Source organism: Bos grunniens, chromosome 10, assembly GCF_055505025.1.
Source record: "Bos grunniens cultivar Pamir isolate PY7600 chromosome 10, Bosgru_T2T1.0, whole genome shotgun sequence".
NCBI lineage: Eukaryota > Metazoa > Chordata > Mammalia > Artiodactyla > Bovidae > Bos > Bos grunniens.
This window is the reverse complement of record NC_141174.1, coordinates 57,815,681-57,831,584: the sequence shown is the minus strand read 5'-3', so window position 1 is coordinate 57,831,584 and position 15,904 is coordinate 57,815,681. Positions and strand designations below refer to the sequence as shown.

The 15,904-nt window shown below is 39.7% G+C and overlaps 1 protein-coding gene across 7 annotated transcripts in view; it reads right to left on the bottom strand.

The window, feature by feature from the left end:
- Positions 1-1,324: 1,324 nt before the first annotated feature.
- Positions 1,325-15,904, bottom strand: part of TRIP4 (thyroid hormone receptor interactor 4) — a 52,048-nt gene continuing 37,468 nt past the window's right edge. For all 7 annotated transcript variants that reach the window (XR_015134740.1, XR_015134738.1, XR_015134739.1 and 4 more), the window contains 2 exons: positions 7,829-7,934; positions 1,325-1,633 (listed from right to left, as the gene is read on the bottom strand). Coding sequence is in view for 2 of the 7 variants with exons in the window: in XM_086321498.1 (XP_086177624.1) it covers positions 1,566-1,633; positions 7,829-7,934 (174 nt within the window). In the remaining 5 variants the exon portion in view is untranslated. The remainder of the gene's footprint in view (positions 1,634-7,828; positions 7,935-15,904) is intronic.

Below are 15,904 nucleotides of genomic sequence, written 5' to 3'. Positions count from 1 at the left end.
CACTTCCTGCTTTTCAATTTTATTTTGGTATTAAAACAAACAAACAAAAAACCAGACAATTCCAGCACAGAATTCAAGTTGTTACTGCTTAGTAAACTAGTAACTGCATAGTGAACCTACTATGGCTTCATTAATAGTACTAGGGTCTGTAGAAGGCCAGAGAGAGACTTTTTTCCCCCTAAAGAAGTGCCATTAGTGTCCTTTCCACTTTCTCTACACAAGTTGAACAGGAAAAAAAAAAAAGAATACAGCATGTCTGCATCACCAGAACAAGAATCTGGTGGGTTTTCCCTGGGAATCCAGGGTGATCAGTCCACCACAAAACCAATGCCCAGAGCCATGCAACAAGCAGGGTTCACAGTTGAGTGAACATCAATACATAAGTGGAGGAATTTCAATGCAAATAAACGCTGAATATGAAGGATTAAAGAAAGGGGAAATTAATCTTTTTCATAACACAGGGCACTTTTTTTTTTCTCTCCCTTGTGCTCTCTTTTTTAAGTCATGCACACAACTGCTGGAGGGAATCCAACTTCCCCAGTGTGGTAGTGCTGCTTTATAAAAAGCAGAACATACACACTGAAGACCATGAATTTCCTGATGCCAGCAACTGAGATTCTGACAGCTCTTCTGAACAGCCTCAGAAAAAAAAGTACTTCACTAAGTGGGACCAGAATGACTAGTAAAAAGTCTCATTTCAAACCAACCTATTTTTTCAAAACTCATAGCTTCCTGGGGTATGCCTTAACGGGCTTGGTTTCAGCATTTTGGGGTTATCTAGATGCATTTATTGAATGGATTTTATTTTTGTTTGTTTCTAACTGCTCCAGCCAAATGATACTCTTGCAATACCAACAAAATAAACAGCGCCGTTTCATGCTGCTTTACCAGGTGCCTCCATCTCGTCCCAGCCTGATCCTCTCATGTCCGAATGTCTCAAACCAAAGAACAAAGTGGCAGCACCTCTTCAGGTTACACCCCCACCCCAGCCCCGCCTGCCCCCCAAAAATCTGCCAACGAAGTACTCAGTTTTTGAACACTATTCATTTGAAGAGATGCTGGACTAGAGCAGCAAACCTGTTTAGTTTGGGGACTTTTTGTTCCCATCACTTGTTTGTATTAAACATAGAATTCCTCAAACATCCTAACACTCCACCAAGTTATCACTTTGGGGGAAAAAAACACTTTAAAATTCAAGTGGTCCCTTAAAATATTGTTAACCTAGGTTAAGAATTTCCCTAACTAAAATAAATCCAAGCCTCAGAGAGGAAATTTCCAACTTGGTCCATTTTCTTCTGTATCATTCTAAGAAAAATGTCAAAGATTGAGAATTTTTAAAATAAGTTTTTATAAATAATGTATCCAAAGATTTTTGACCCACTACATACAGTAAGAATCTCGTTAAGAAAAATATACAGATTTTGATAAGAGTTTAAATTCTGAGAGGAAGTTTAAAGCCTGATGCCAAGTCCTTAGATTGCTACTGCTTCAATTTCAAAAGACCAGCGGACAGAAATTTTAGTACACAGAACTCCACTATGCTGTAGAGTTCCTTTTTTCCTGGGTCAGCCAGCTTTATTCTGCTTCATTAACCCCTTCTTTGCTCCTTGATGGATTTTGGAATCCAGTTTCCCTGTAAGGGAGAAAAAGAAGCCTCGTTATTTATTTTTTATATTTGCAATGCAAATCTTTCATGGCCTCTCAGGTCTTCTGGTTACTGTGTTCCTGTCACATTCAATTATCTTGCTCCAGGACTCAGACACTTTCAAACTTCAGAGTTTCATTCTGTAAGAATGAGGAAGCAGTGGGAACACTGTCCAGGGACACACAAGTGTCTGCACACCAACACAATGAGCATTCACAGCAAGAATTGAAGGAGTTAGTATTTCTAATTCTGTAGTTACTAGGGGGAAAAAAAAAAAACACACGTTTTCCGGAGTGTCTGATACTAAGGCAAGTTTTTAAAGAATACAAACATAATGATAAAGGAAGACATTTCACACAGTGGGAAACTCATTCCTCTGACCTGTTAACTGGCTGAGCATAATGCATGAATCTCCCTCACAGTGAGAAAAGCAATTCAATTCACTCCTTTGCTGCCTCAGACTTAATAGGGGGAGTGACTTGAAACAGTGAGGTAGAATCCACATGAATGCTTTTCTGACAAAGGGGCCCTATCACCAGCTAAGAAGGGCAAAGGTCATGGGCTGTATGACTCCTCTAAGTGTTAAAGTTAGAAAACAAGCAACATTCCTGTCCCAGGTGACCCTAATGAGAGGTATTCCACAGATGTGGTCTCCGACCTCTGACTTCTCAGATCTACCAGGATAAAGGTCAGTTCAGTGGTAGCCGCCTTAAGAAATATCCATCTCAGGAAGAACTTAACAGAGTTCCTGTCTGTCTGGCCTGAGAACAGAGCTGGCAGGTGACTTTCTCCCACAAAAAGTCTTATTTAACTCAATAGAGATGCTGATGCTGGAAAGAGAAATAGTTCAGTTCAGCCTTGGCAGTAAACAAACAAGCAAACACCAAAACAAAAGCAGCTGGGTGTACTACAGCCCTATACCCACAACCCCGGCCCCTTGCACTCTATCCTTTTCATTTGCCGCAGTAATCAGGTGCAAGAGAGCAAGCACTGGACAAGAAGTCAAGGGACCCAGGTTCCAGTCCTTCTTTGTCTGATACAAACAAGTCATCTGATCTGTCTGGACTTCAGTATCCTCATTTGTCCAACCAAGATAAGAATTCATGTCCTGAATACTGCACAAAGAGAGTATGAAAAAAAAAATTACTTCAATTTAATAAGTTTCCTCCCTGTTTTCTTAATTTTTCTCTTCTTCCTCATCTGTCCAGGGCTACACCTGCCTTTGGAATAACATTACTTCCTTTTCTGGGCTTCCTTAGAAACCATCATTTAATGAGACCCTAAATGATGTCCACAACAATCACAATGATGCTGATTTTAATTTGGGCTTTAGAAACATAAGAGTATTCCCAGGGACTTGGGAGTTCTTTCATCCCCCAGGCTGCCTTGCTGGAAATCCAAACATGTGCCAGCAATCTGGCAAAAAGCCCTGTTATGAGGCAAATTTGCCTTTGTATCCCTAAGACTACCATAGTGACCGCCAAATGGTAGGTGCTCAATAAATGAATTAAAGAAAGCAGGCACTGCAAATTTCAGAACCTTTACTGTAAAGATTTGGGAACTACTAAGTAACCAAAAATAGCAGATATCAGATAAACATAAAAGAGTTCTCATTGTAAAGGTGGTGGTACCCAGAGGTACGAAGAAGTACTGCCTCTCACTGAACTTTTTAGAACAAGTTAGGACAGAATTTAGAATTCCATCTAGGACTCCAGACTTCTAGTTCTCTGCACTGAGTAAGTTAGAAGACGCAGGTCCCAGTTTTAGTTCTCAGACTACCTATCTGTATGACCTTGAGGAAGTCACCTAGTCACTCTTATCCTCAACTTTTTCAATACTGTGAGGAAACTGGACTACACAGCACTGAAGGCCCTTTGCAGCTCTATGATACTTTGGCCTAAAAATGAAATGTAAATGGGAATACTTTGTTTCTGAGGCAATGTGATAAAAGTGAGAAAAGCAGGAAATCTAGAGGTAGAAAGACCTGAGCAAAATACAACTTCTGTAAACCTGTTCACTCAACTATAAAATGAAAGGAAGAAAAAATTTCTACTAACTTACAAAGTTGCTGAGAGGATTACAGCCAATACTAAGTGCTTTTCTGAATACGAAGCGCCATACCAAGTATTTTATATACACTAAATCATTTAATCAAAGCAATTGAAATAAAATACATTCAAGTGCTTCATAAGTTCAGAGGTCTCTGAAAAATTAACAGTAGTTGTATTATTTATGCTAAGCCTTGGGAGTTGTGTTTCGTAGCTATGATCTCAGTTGTACTTTTAATTTACCAAATTTACCAGCATCTCTAGGCAAGACTTTTAACTATTTATTTCAGGCTCCTCTTATTAAAAAAAAGAGAGAGACATTACTTTCTTCACATTCTCAAGGCTTTCCTGTATAATATCCCAAATATTGTTTTCATAAAACTCCAGTCTGATTGTGAAAGCCCTCAAGTGAGAACAGCTCAGATAAGATCAACCCATTGGAGGAAAGCACTCAATGGTAGGCAAACTAATCTCTGGCTTCAATGATGATGTCATAAAATGGAAAACTGATAGGAGAAAAGAGATAGAAAGGAAGAAGGATTTCCAGGGCACTCCCATGGATTCAGAAGTGTTTCATCCCCTTTTCATCCCCTAGGCTAATCTAAGAAAACCATACATGTGCCAGCAATCTGTGAGCTCCTTACAACTAAAAACTTCTTTGCATTCCTAACATAGTGACTACCAGTAGTGGCAATCCTTAGGTCAGCTGGGCAATGAAGGCCAGGACCTGGGATTCCTTGCACGGAGAAGCAGTTATTGTGGATGCCCTCTGAACTCTGAGTTCTAGGTTAGCCTGTTTTTTTAAGATTTGGGATCTGGACAGTTAACTACAGTAATATACAGTATACTCTCTTAAAAGCAGAGTGATAATGCTTAGTTTCTGTATTTCCCCAATATTTTTACATTTAGTACGCACAGCATTTCAGTGTTAAACCACATCCTCAATCATGGTGCCTAAAAGAAAATCAAATGCATATGCAGCAGATGGGGGAGAAGTTAAAAGGGAAAAAACTATTTGCCATCAATCGATAGAACTCTCATAGGGATTTTCACAAGCTTTGCATATGATATAAGGCAGAATTTGCATGAATTTAAAGCATGTAGTTCATTTAAAGTAAAAAAATTTCCTTCATCTCTTTGAGCATTCAACCTACATATTCTACTATACTTAACTATTTTGCATTTCTTAATTTGAGCAGACACATAGCCAAGTGATTTCATATTGTGCACTGTTTTGTGAATTATTTTAACTTCAAGAAGCACAATTATCCTCAGGTCAAGCAAACTCAAGTTTACATGTCCAAATAAATAAATAAAAATATATGCTTTTAATTTAAACCACACACACACACACACACACACACACAATACAACATGTAAATAAGTTATATTGTAGAAGTTTATTTGCAAGTCAGAAGTTTGCAACTTAAGATAAATTTCTCATAGAACTAATCTATGAAGAGTGGCTAAATTCCTAAGCTATCACACAAGAAAAAACATTTAAGGCACAGAATTGTAACTGGACTACTAATATTATTAATACCATGGAAGTTAACCACTTCATGTAACAATACTCTAAGAAGAAAATGTGAAGCATTCCAAATTAAGAGCCAAGTATGTATTTTTCCCTATGGCAGTGGGATTAAGGACTTTTCCAGCTGTGAACTACTGGAGGTGGGCTTCTATGGCCTAAGGGAAGGAAGTTCTGACAAAGTGTTAAGCTTTTTAAAGATAGTGAAGATGAATGAAGGATCAAGGAATGAAGACTTGGAGGGAATGAAAACTTTACACCAGACTAAATCCTCTGGCTTGCTCCCTCTCAACAGAAAATTTTTTTCTGAAACACGGGGATTGGTCATTCTATTCTTGCCCCACACCCCACTCACCCCCTTCACCTACTGTTTCTGACCCATGTTTTACCTTGCCTGGTCTACCATGGGAAAAGCTGCAGTCTCAGAGTTTTTTCCAGCCCTGCTGTCCCTGAAGCACACAGCCCATTTTGACTTTTTTAAAGCTTTTAACCAATAGAAGCAATAGGGAAAAACTTTCTCTTAAGATTACCACTCACTCCAACCCCTATTAAACCTTGTGGATAAAAACCAAGGTCATATATGTGCTGAAGGTGAGTCTCTGAGATGAGAAAGTGCTGAAGTAAAACATTTCAGAGAAATATATAAACTCTGTTTCCACAGAACATTTTCTCACAAGAGTTTAAGCAGCAGATGAGAACCAAGATAGGGAGGAAGCTCTGAAAAGGTAACTGGAACTAAAGATCAAATAGCAGTGGGTCTGGGAGAGAAGGCTGACCACCAGTGTTGTCCTTAGGGCCTACGGGAAGGCAAGAACAGAGTAGAGTAGGAAGGGGTATAATTTCACAACTTAAAAAGGAGAAAAAAAGGAAGATTTAAATCCTAAATAGTTAAGAAGAAAGAAAAAGAATTTCCAGGGCCGTTTGGCTAACAGTGCAGGTAAAGTATGTAGTAAATAATCTGTGTAAGTCAAGGGCAACTTATGTTCAGATTTTCTGACTTGCAGGAAATCTCAAGAGTGTATTTCATAAATCATCAGAGTTGCCTGAATTTTGGAGGGAATATACATTCATCTAAATTCATACTCCAAGCATTTCATTTTGTGCCTCAAAGCAGTATTATCCATTGTGTAGTCAGCTAACCAAGAGCATTACTAATACTTGAGAGAGGGCCCAGGAATCTGTGTTTTAACAGCTCTGTAGGTGATTTTTATTTACACTACCCTCTGAGAATTACTTCTCCATAGAACAGATTTATAAAATAGTTGGTCCCCAGGCACAAAGTTTTCCCAGTAGTCATGTATGGATGTGAGAGTTGGACTATAAAGAAAGCTGAGCGCCGAAAAATTGGTGCTTTTGAACTACGGTGTTGAAGACTCTTGAGAGTCCCTTGGACTGCAAGGAGATTCAACCAGTTCATCCTAAAGGAGATCAGTCCTGGGTGTTCATTGGAAGGACTGATGTTGAAGCTGAAACTCCAATACTTTGGCCACTTTATGCGAAGAGCTGACTCATTTGAAAAGACCCTGATGTTGAGAAAGATTGAAGGCAGGAGGAGAAGGGGACAACAGAGGATGAGATGGCTGAATGGCATCACCGACTCAATGGACATGAGTTTGGGTAAACTCCGGGAGTTGGTGCTGGACAGCGAGGCCTGGCGTGCTGTGGTTCATGGGGTCGCAAAGAGTTGGACACGACTGAGCGACTGAACTGAACTGAACTGAGGCACAGGGTCAGGTATCCCTGTGCACAGCTGACAACAATGCATGCCCTAGGAGCATCCAATTCACACAATGGGAGAGCAATGTCACAAAGGCACAGAACAGTAACTGATATAAGCAAGCAAATGGGAGAGCTGTTCATGCTGTGTTTAAAAGTAAGTAAGAAAGAGAGAACACCATTCTGCGTTTCTTGAGATTGCTTGGAAATAGAAGAACCTGGTGTATGACTAAACAGAGAAGTTGGGAGTTGAAGATGGGGTGGAAGTGGAAAGAATAAAGTCATAAGCACTTCCTAAAGAGTGAACATGCAGAGGGTACTATAATCACAAACACATAAAAGCAAACATTACAGAAAAGAAAACCATCAAGAGGTTTCAAAAAGAGGATGAAAAGCAAGAGGGCTAGAGCAGACCTCTGGGACCAGTAATCAAAGCAATAGTGGGAAGTGGTACCTCCAAAAAGTTAAGTCTTATTCTTGGATTGAATACTGAGGAACAATGGATAAGAACAGTACAGTGGGGCAAATGTACTCTTTTGGCTTACAAGTAGTATTTTAAAGGTAATGGGGTCCTAACTGGAAGTTTATGATTCACTCATATACCAATAATTGTGGATCAAGGTATGCTTCAAAAAGGCTATACTGTAGTTAACCTAACACTAAAGTTATTGACAAAAAGAATTTTTTTAATTAACAGTAACTTTAATATTAAACAGTTGATTAACAGTGTTGTGTTAGTTTCAGGAATATGATAAATAGAATTTTTCTAATTCTTCAAGTATTTGAGATGATATGGAACAGGATAAAAAGAGAAAAAAATTTTAAGCTAAACAAGTGAGATTCAAGATAAAAAGAAAAAAAAATAGACCATCGAAGCTTGTGACTTACAGATTTTTGGATTTCCTTTAATAGGAAACTTCACAATCATTTCCTGGGGATTTGTGCAGATGAAAACAAACGGAGAATCAGATTCTTCTTGACTTATGTCTGGATACTGCAAAATATAAAAATTAAAAGTTCAGGCCAGTTGGGACAAACTTTGAATTTCCAGGCGATCAAAGGATTCCCAGAATCCACCTCAACATTATGATGGTAATACTCTCCATTACATAGCCAGGTAAAGACGATAATGCTCAACAAGCAAGAATAAACCTTCCACTTTCCCCCGAGCTTTACCACAGTATTCTTATACAGTCTTTTTTGCCCACCACTTGTGACTTCCTATAATGGAAACAACTTCTGAAATTCCTAAAAGGGCTTAATAACACTTGTTTTCATCAACAATGAAAGTCCCAGACATATTTTCCTTATGAGAAGTTGAAGCTGAAATGTATGCCCTAAATTGTAATACTTCTTTCTTCAGCCATGACAAGAAAAAAAAAAAAAAGATGTCTGACATCTTTCCAGAGAATCAAAACTGACTAATCTTTCAATATAGGCAACTGTGAATTGGGAGATTCAGAGGTCTCCTGTAGGAACATCAGGCACCCACCTCCAGATTCAGCTCAAGTCAAACACTGGAAGGTTTAAGAAAAATAGAACATTTGTGGAAATTCTGCCAGAAATGATCAACAGGGCCCTTCTCTCACTAAAGGGAAGGAAGATGATTCATTCTGAAAGGTATGAATATGCCAAAGTTGTTTTGCTGGACGCATTCCAGACTCACTTAGGGTGAAAAGGTAACGGTAGAGCAATTCTGAAAATAATTTAGAAGCCTCCTTTGGAGCTCCTATCACAAAATGTATCTGTGTGAATACTTAGGACTTTTATTCCTTCTGCAAAGACAGACACAGAAACTAGAGTAAGAATATCGGCCACACAATAACAACTTAAGGAACAAGTGGGTGTTGGCAGAAAAGTGCTCTCCAGCAATGTGCAACTGACTTGGTATTTCAACATTTCCTATCTTGGGATGTCTTGTGTTTAGTATGTTCGATAAATATGACTCTAAAGCTGACTATGGCCATGGGTCAGACTTCATTACCAAAGCAGCCTTTCTCCTGGTAATGTGAAACCATGAAATTATTTTTCACTCTTATTTACCTGCTAAGATGTAGCCTGTAAAGATCTAAGGCTCTACAGTAAAAATGGAGGTTTCAGTGAAATAAGGAAGAAAATACAAATGTCGGGACTTCCCTGGTGGTCCAGAGGTTAAGAATCTGCCTGCTTATGCAGGGGACACAGGTTCAATTCCTGGTGTGGGAAGATTCCACATGTTACGGGGCAACTAAGCCACTGAGCCACAATTACTGAGACCGTGTGCCCTAGAGTCTATGCGCCACAAGAGAAGTGACCATGATGTGAAGCCCATGCAAAGCAACTAGAGTAGCCCCTCCTTGCTGCAACTAGAGAAAATCCTTGCACAGCAACCAAGGCCCAGAGCAGTCAATAAATATATAAAATGCATTAAAAAAATGAAGATGGAAGGAGAAACTTTCTTTTTTCCTTATCCTTTGGATGGGGCCCAGCTGTTACTGTTGAGGTGCTCTGGCACAAATAAAACCAGAGGCTGCCATCAAGATCTTTAAACCTAATTCTACAGACGCCAAAGTAGCAACAGTCACAATTCACATCTCTTCGATTTTCCTGCTCTCTCTTCTCTGTGTCAGAGAGAGCTGAGGCAGAGGACAAGCCTGCCAGGACTTTACAGCTCTGCTTTTCCAAAACGACAAGCCATTTCACTCCTCCTTCTTCCGTATCAATAAATGTTCTCTCTCTACTGGATCAATCCCGTTAACAAACACACTTTCTATAATGTCTGTTATAAAACAAAAACTCCCCAGATCCCACATTCTCCTTCAGCTACTGCCCCATTTTCAGGTTCCCCTCACAACAAAATTCATTAAAAGATTATCTATACATTTTGCCTCAAATTCCTCTGTTTTTTCTGGAAGTCACTATAAAGAGGCTTTTCTTCCATCATTCCACCAGAACAGTTCTTCTGAAGGTCATCTTTCATTTCCATGCTGCCAAATAAATTCTACTTCTAGGTATACTCTAAAGAATTGAAAGCAGGGATTCAGTATTTGTACACCAATGTTCAAAGCAGCATTACTGACAATAGTCAGTAGTTTCCACAATCCAAATGTCTAACAATAGACAGATTAAACAAAATATGGCATATACATACAATGGAATACTATTCAGCCTTTAAAACGAATGGAATTCAGATACATGCTACACCATGAATGAACCTAGAAAAATTACGCTAAGTCAAATAAACCATACACAAAAGGACAAATATTCTGAGTCTACTTATGTGAGGTGCTTAGAATAGACAAGTTTGGAAGTTCCCTGCAAGTCCAGTGGTGAGGACTTGGTGCTTTCACTGCTAGGGCCTGGGGTTCAATCCCTGATCAGGGAACTAAGAACTGAGCTGCACAGCCAAAAAAAAAAAAGATAAACTCATAGAGAAAGAAAGTACAATAGAGGTTACTAGGGGCTGGGGTGGGGGGGTGTGGAGGAAAGAGGAATTACTGTTTAATGGGTACGGAGTTCCTGTCTGAGATGATGAAAAGCTCTAGACATGGATGGCTGTACAACACTGTGAATATACTTAACACCTCTGAACTGTATGGTTAAAAATGGTTAAGTTTATATTATGTATATTTACCACAATAAAAATAAATTTTTAAAAAAAAATCAAGGTCCTAGATTTTCTTTCCGAACCTGCTTCTCTCTCATTCATCTCCCTTTAAAACAGTTATTCTAATCTTTCCAGTTGTGCAGGTCAAGAACCCCATAACCAACCCTCAGGGAATCCTGTTAACTCTACTTTCGAAAGATACCCAATATCCCACCATTTCCTAAGACGCCCAGTGCTACTGCCCTGGTCCAGGCTGCCACAATGTCTCCCTGGATTTGACAGCCTCCTCATCCGCCTGTTTCTGCCCTTAACCTTCCCCTTGTCTATTCACATCACAGCAGTCTGCGCTATTTCTTAAACATATTCAATATATCGGATCAAGTCACTCCAAAGTTTGAAACTCTCCAAAGGCTTTTCGTCTCAGTCAGAATAAAAGACTAAGTCCTGACTATGACGTACAGGTCCCCACTATGACCAACAGGTCCCCAGACAATCTGGCCCCCGCTTCCTCTCTGATGCCTTCTCCTACTACTCTCCCCTACTTTCCACTCCAGCTGTACAGGGTTCCTTGTTCCTGCCTCTGGACGTCTGTGCTAGCTTACCCCTCTTCCTGGGATGCTTTCCCTGCTCGGTATCTACCTGGTTTCCTCTTTCTTTCTTCAGAACTTTGTTTAAATGTCAACTTCATAGTGGGTCTTCTGGCATTCTTAGCCCCCATCTCTTTATTTTTTCTCTACAGCACTTACCATCATAAATGGCAACCTACTCCAGTATTCTTGCCTGGAAAATCCTGTGGACAAAGGGGCCTGGAGGGCTACAGTTCATGAAGTCACAAGAGTTGGACATGATTTAGTGACTAAACCACCACCAATTCACTTATTTAAATTTTTTAAATTTGGACTTTCCTTACTAGGATAAAAGCTCCAAGAAGGCAACGATCTTTGTTTTACTTACTCCTTAGCACCTGGAATCATGCCTGGCACATGGTAGGCAATCAATAAATATTTGTTGGATGAAAAAAACCAAAAAATTTTGCCAACCTGTGCTTTTAGGTTATCTTAACCATGTTAAATACATACATGCTGGGAACTGTACACTCTTAGGACTAAACTCTGGCTAAAAGCAAGTATTAGTCTATAATCTGTTATTCCTCAAGCTAAATTAGAACTTTTGTGTCTTGGGAAGTATCCAGTAAGGCCCTATGTTTAATAAAAACTACCCTGACATATATTAACAAAGTCAGAAAATGCCAAATAATGGGGAAAATGATGGATAAATGAAATTATAGAACAAGTGGTTCTCTGGACCCATTCATGCCTTCTAATAAAGATAAACACCAAAATTAACTTTCCCAATTAAATCTAAGTCCAAGTTTCATTTGAATATTCCTGTTCCCAAGTTCTATTACTAAACTTCAGGAGGCTTACAAGAAACAGAGCTAAAGAGCAAAGACGCCTACGGGAATAAAGAAAAGTAAGGCCTATGTATTGGAAGAAGGGATTATTTTTTATGGTAAAATGCATTAAAGCAAAGCCAGCTTGGCAGACCCTGTACCTGCAGAAATGTATAATCTCTGAAACTGACTCTGGGACACTAATAGACCACATTAAACACCAAAAAGTCAGAGACTTGCAATAAAGAGAGTTTTGGTTTGAGAGTCAAAAGACTAAAATGCAGCTGACCTAGAGAAAGAGCAAATTAAGAAAAAGAAGGTTCATATTTGTGAAGAACGTAAATAAACTCTCAATGTCATATCCAATTTAGAGAGGGTATTAGATTAAGGGTCATTGAGATAGTGCAATAGACAGGCTAGGGAATGAGGGTTATAAGACCAAGCAATTCAAAGCAACTATTTACATTCAGTAACAGACTCCTCAGGACGCTGCTGCTGTTCCTGCCTTCACCAACATGACTCCTATCACCTGGTTTCCAGCCTGAGGAGCGGGAGAGGTGGGCTTACTCTTCTTTCATGCCTCATAAGTTTCATAGCTAACATAACAGGTAATTAACTACTAAACAGCCATTTTCTTCTCCTCTCCAGAGGGAAACTGTTGATCAGCCATCTAGAAAACATTTCTCTTGCCATTTTCATAAGAGGGAAAAAAAAAAAAAAGTTTAGTGGCTCTTGGCAACCACTACAGTCTCAGAGCCAAGTGGGCATTTTCACCAATTCCACAAGCCTCCATTTAATCCTTGTACTGAAATGATCAGAAAGTCCTACACGGTGTCACTCTTCCCAACAAATCCCCAGATGACCCATGACCCACATGTAAATCGTACACCTGTCTGCAAGGACTAACAGCTAAAGGAAACAGTTAAGAAGAAACTCATTGACAAAGAACGTATGTTTGCTGGAGGTTTTCTTGGTTTGAACTTTGGGGAACTAGAGAGGACATGAAATCAGGCTCTGAAATCTAGTTAGCTGAAAGCCAACTCCAAGAAGATTGAGGTGATAATACTCAGAAAGAGAGAAGGAAATGAGTCTGATAAAAAGACCACAAGCACAACAGATCCAAAGAAGTATATCCTGAAAGCAACTGTGTTCTCTGATAAACAGCCCTCATTAAAAAAAAAAAAAAAAAATAGTTGTTCTCATTTTCCTTCAAAGCAATTCAAGGTGTTCATAGGATAAGTAGTACCCTGGGCCCCACTGTACTGGAGGATAAGTGTTTTCTCACATCAGAGTTAACATATTGATCATGATACTTTGATGAGATGACTACTGCATATTTGACTGGAGTTGGATAAAGATCATGCCAACTGTCCCTAAGTGGGACAGCTGAACTCATGTACCAGTACCCAATGCAAATCATGTGCCTAATACCAAATACAAGGGGTTCCAGCTCAATGCCACACAGACCATTCATATTTGCGCCAGTTGGGAGGAATAAGGATAGGTGATAGTCAGCTTGGAGTCTTTCAGACACTTGTGGAGGATGATCTGGCTGAGGCCACACAGCACTGGTATCCTGGTCCCTTCCTTGTTTGTTGTTTGGTCACTAAGTTGTGTCCAGCTCTTTGCAACCCCATGGACTGAAGCCCGCCAGGTCCCTCTGTCCATGGGATTCTCCAGGCAAGAATACTGGAGTGGGTTGCCGTTAAAATTCCCAGTGTGACTTTCTGTCCCCTTGTGAATCCTATCTATACTGGAACCTCTACACACAAGAGAACAGAAGGACTTATGTTTGCTCTAAAACTAACCTCATAGCTTTTCTGCCCTGATTCTTCAAGACCAAAATGAAAATCATCCATTCGTAACAATTATTGTTGGTCTTAATTTTCATAGAGCAGGCTTTCACTCTAACTAGTAAGAACCGAAAGAAAATTGCTCTTAATCCCAAGTGGCTAAGTAGTAAAGAATCCACCTGCCAAGGTTCAATCCCTGGGTCAGGAAGATCCCCTGACCCAGGAGGAGGAAATGGCAACCTACTCTAGTATTCTTGCCTGGAAAATATCATGGATGAAGGCATGAAATCCCATAGACAGAGGAGCCTGGCAGGCTACAGTCTGTGGGGTCACAAAGAGTCAGACATGACTGAGCGCGCATGCAAAGATACTACATTGTAAGGCCCTTAACCATTCAAATCTACCCTAATATCTCAGAATGCTAGGACTCCTCTTGTTTTAAGGGCTCTGCCGACTTTATATTTTTATCTCCCAATGGCTGGTCTGACTCAACTGAGAACAATTACTGAGGCAGAGTTCACAGAATCCTTTGACATGAGTGACATATCAAGGTAAGATCATTATCAAGTAATATAGTGTTATTAACAGCAACAATACCCCTTTATCAAATAAAGGGAGTTTTGTCTTTTAGAACAAAACGGATTAAAATATTTTAAACACTCCAAACGAAAAATCACAGAAAAAGTGATTTTTGTATGGCTCTAAATTTTTGTACTACTGATTTTTGTATTATGTGCACAGATCACATACTACAGAACCTCTCTCCTTCATGGCTACAATATAGGTTTCCTTTGTTACAGCTCCTTTGTTTTAGAAAGTCATTTTCAGGGACTTCCTTGGTGGTTCAGTGGACAAGACTTCATGCTCCCAATGCAGTGGGCCTGGGTTCGATTCCTAATCTGGGAACTAAGATCTCACATAAGGCAGCTAAGCCCATGCACTCTAGAAAAGCCCGGGCACTGCAACAAAAACCCAGCACAGCCAAAATAAATCATAAAAATTAAATAAATAAAAAGTCATTTTCCTTAAAAGAAAATTCTTTTCTTCTGTACACTTCCCTGGTGGCTCAGAGGTTAAAGCGTCTGCCTGCAATGCTGGAGACCTGGGTTCAATCCCTGGGTAGGGAAGATCCCCTGGAGAAGGAAATGGCAACCCACTCCAGTACTCTTGCCTGGAAAATGCCATGGATGAAGGTGCCTGGCAGGCTAGAGTCAATGGGATCGCAAACAGTCATACACGACTGAGCAACTTCACTTCTCATGTATAACCCATGCAGACTAATGGAACTACCATTTACCCCTCACCACAGCTAGAAACCAAAATCTAACCTGGACTTCTTTCTCTCACCCTTCACAGCCAATCAAATCACCAAGTCCTATAGACTTTATCTTCTAAACATTCCAATCATCTGGTCCTTTCTTTCCAACTTGACAGCTAGAGCACTGCTGCTGGCCTCCATCATGCCTCCACCTGGAAAATCATGATAATTTCCTAAATTATCTACTTGTTTTCAGCTTGCCCCATCTAGTCCATTCCTTCCCACTTCTGTCAAAACAATTTTTCTAAAGTGCCTTCAGAATACTAAATTCCCTCACATGGCATTTAAGGCTTCTCATTTACCAACCAATACCTGCCCCTCAATTTATTGTTATCACTTTAAGTGAACACCTACCACACACCAGGCTATATGCGAGGGCACTGGAGATAACAAGGTTAGACACAGATAGTGATCTAAAGGAACTACATGTGAATATATAATAACAGGGAAAAAAAAAAAGGTTAAAGATGTAAATAGAAATATGAACACAGGAGCCCAGAGAAGGATGCAATTAACCCTGTCAGGGAGGAAATAGGCTGAGGTCAGGAAAGACTCTACAGGAGGCAATGAACAAAGAACTCTTTGCTCTTTCAAAGATTGAACAGAACTCTCATGATGGACATAAGCATGAAGATATAGGATGGTACGTTGAGGAAGATATAAATTCTGCTCTCTTCAAGGATCACCTTTTTTAGATTTCTTAACCTTCCCCACCTGCCTCCAAGTCAAGGTGAGTTAGGAGTTAGATTTCCTCCTTTATGTATTCCTTTGGACATAAGATAATTATCATGGTTGGGTTTTCTTGTCACAGTCTCTTCCAGCAGACTTAAAAGATCAAGAAAAGATGAATATCTTGTTAAAACTCTGGATTCTT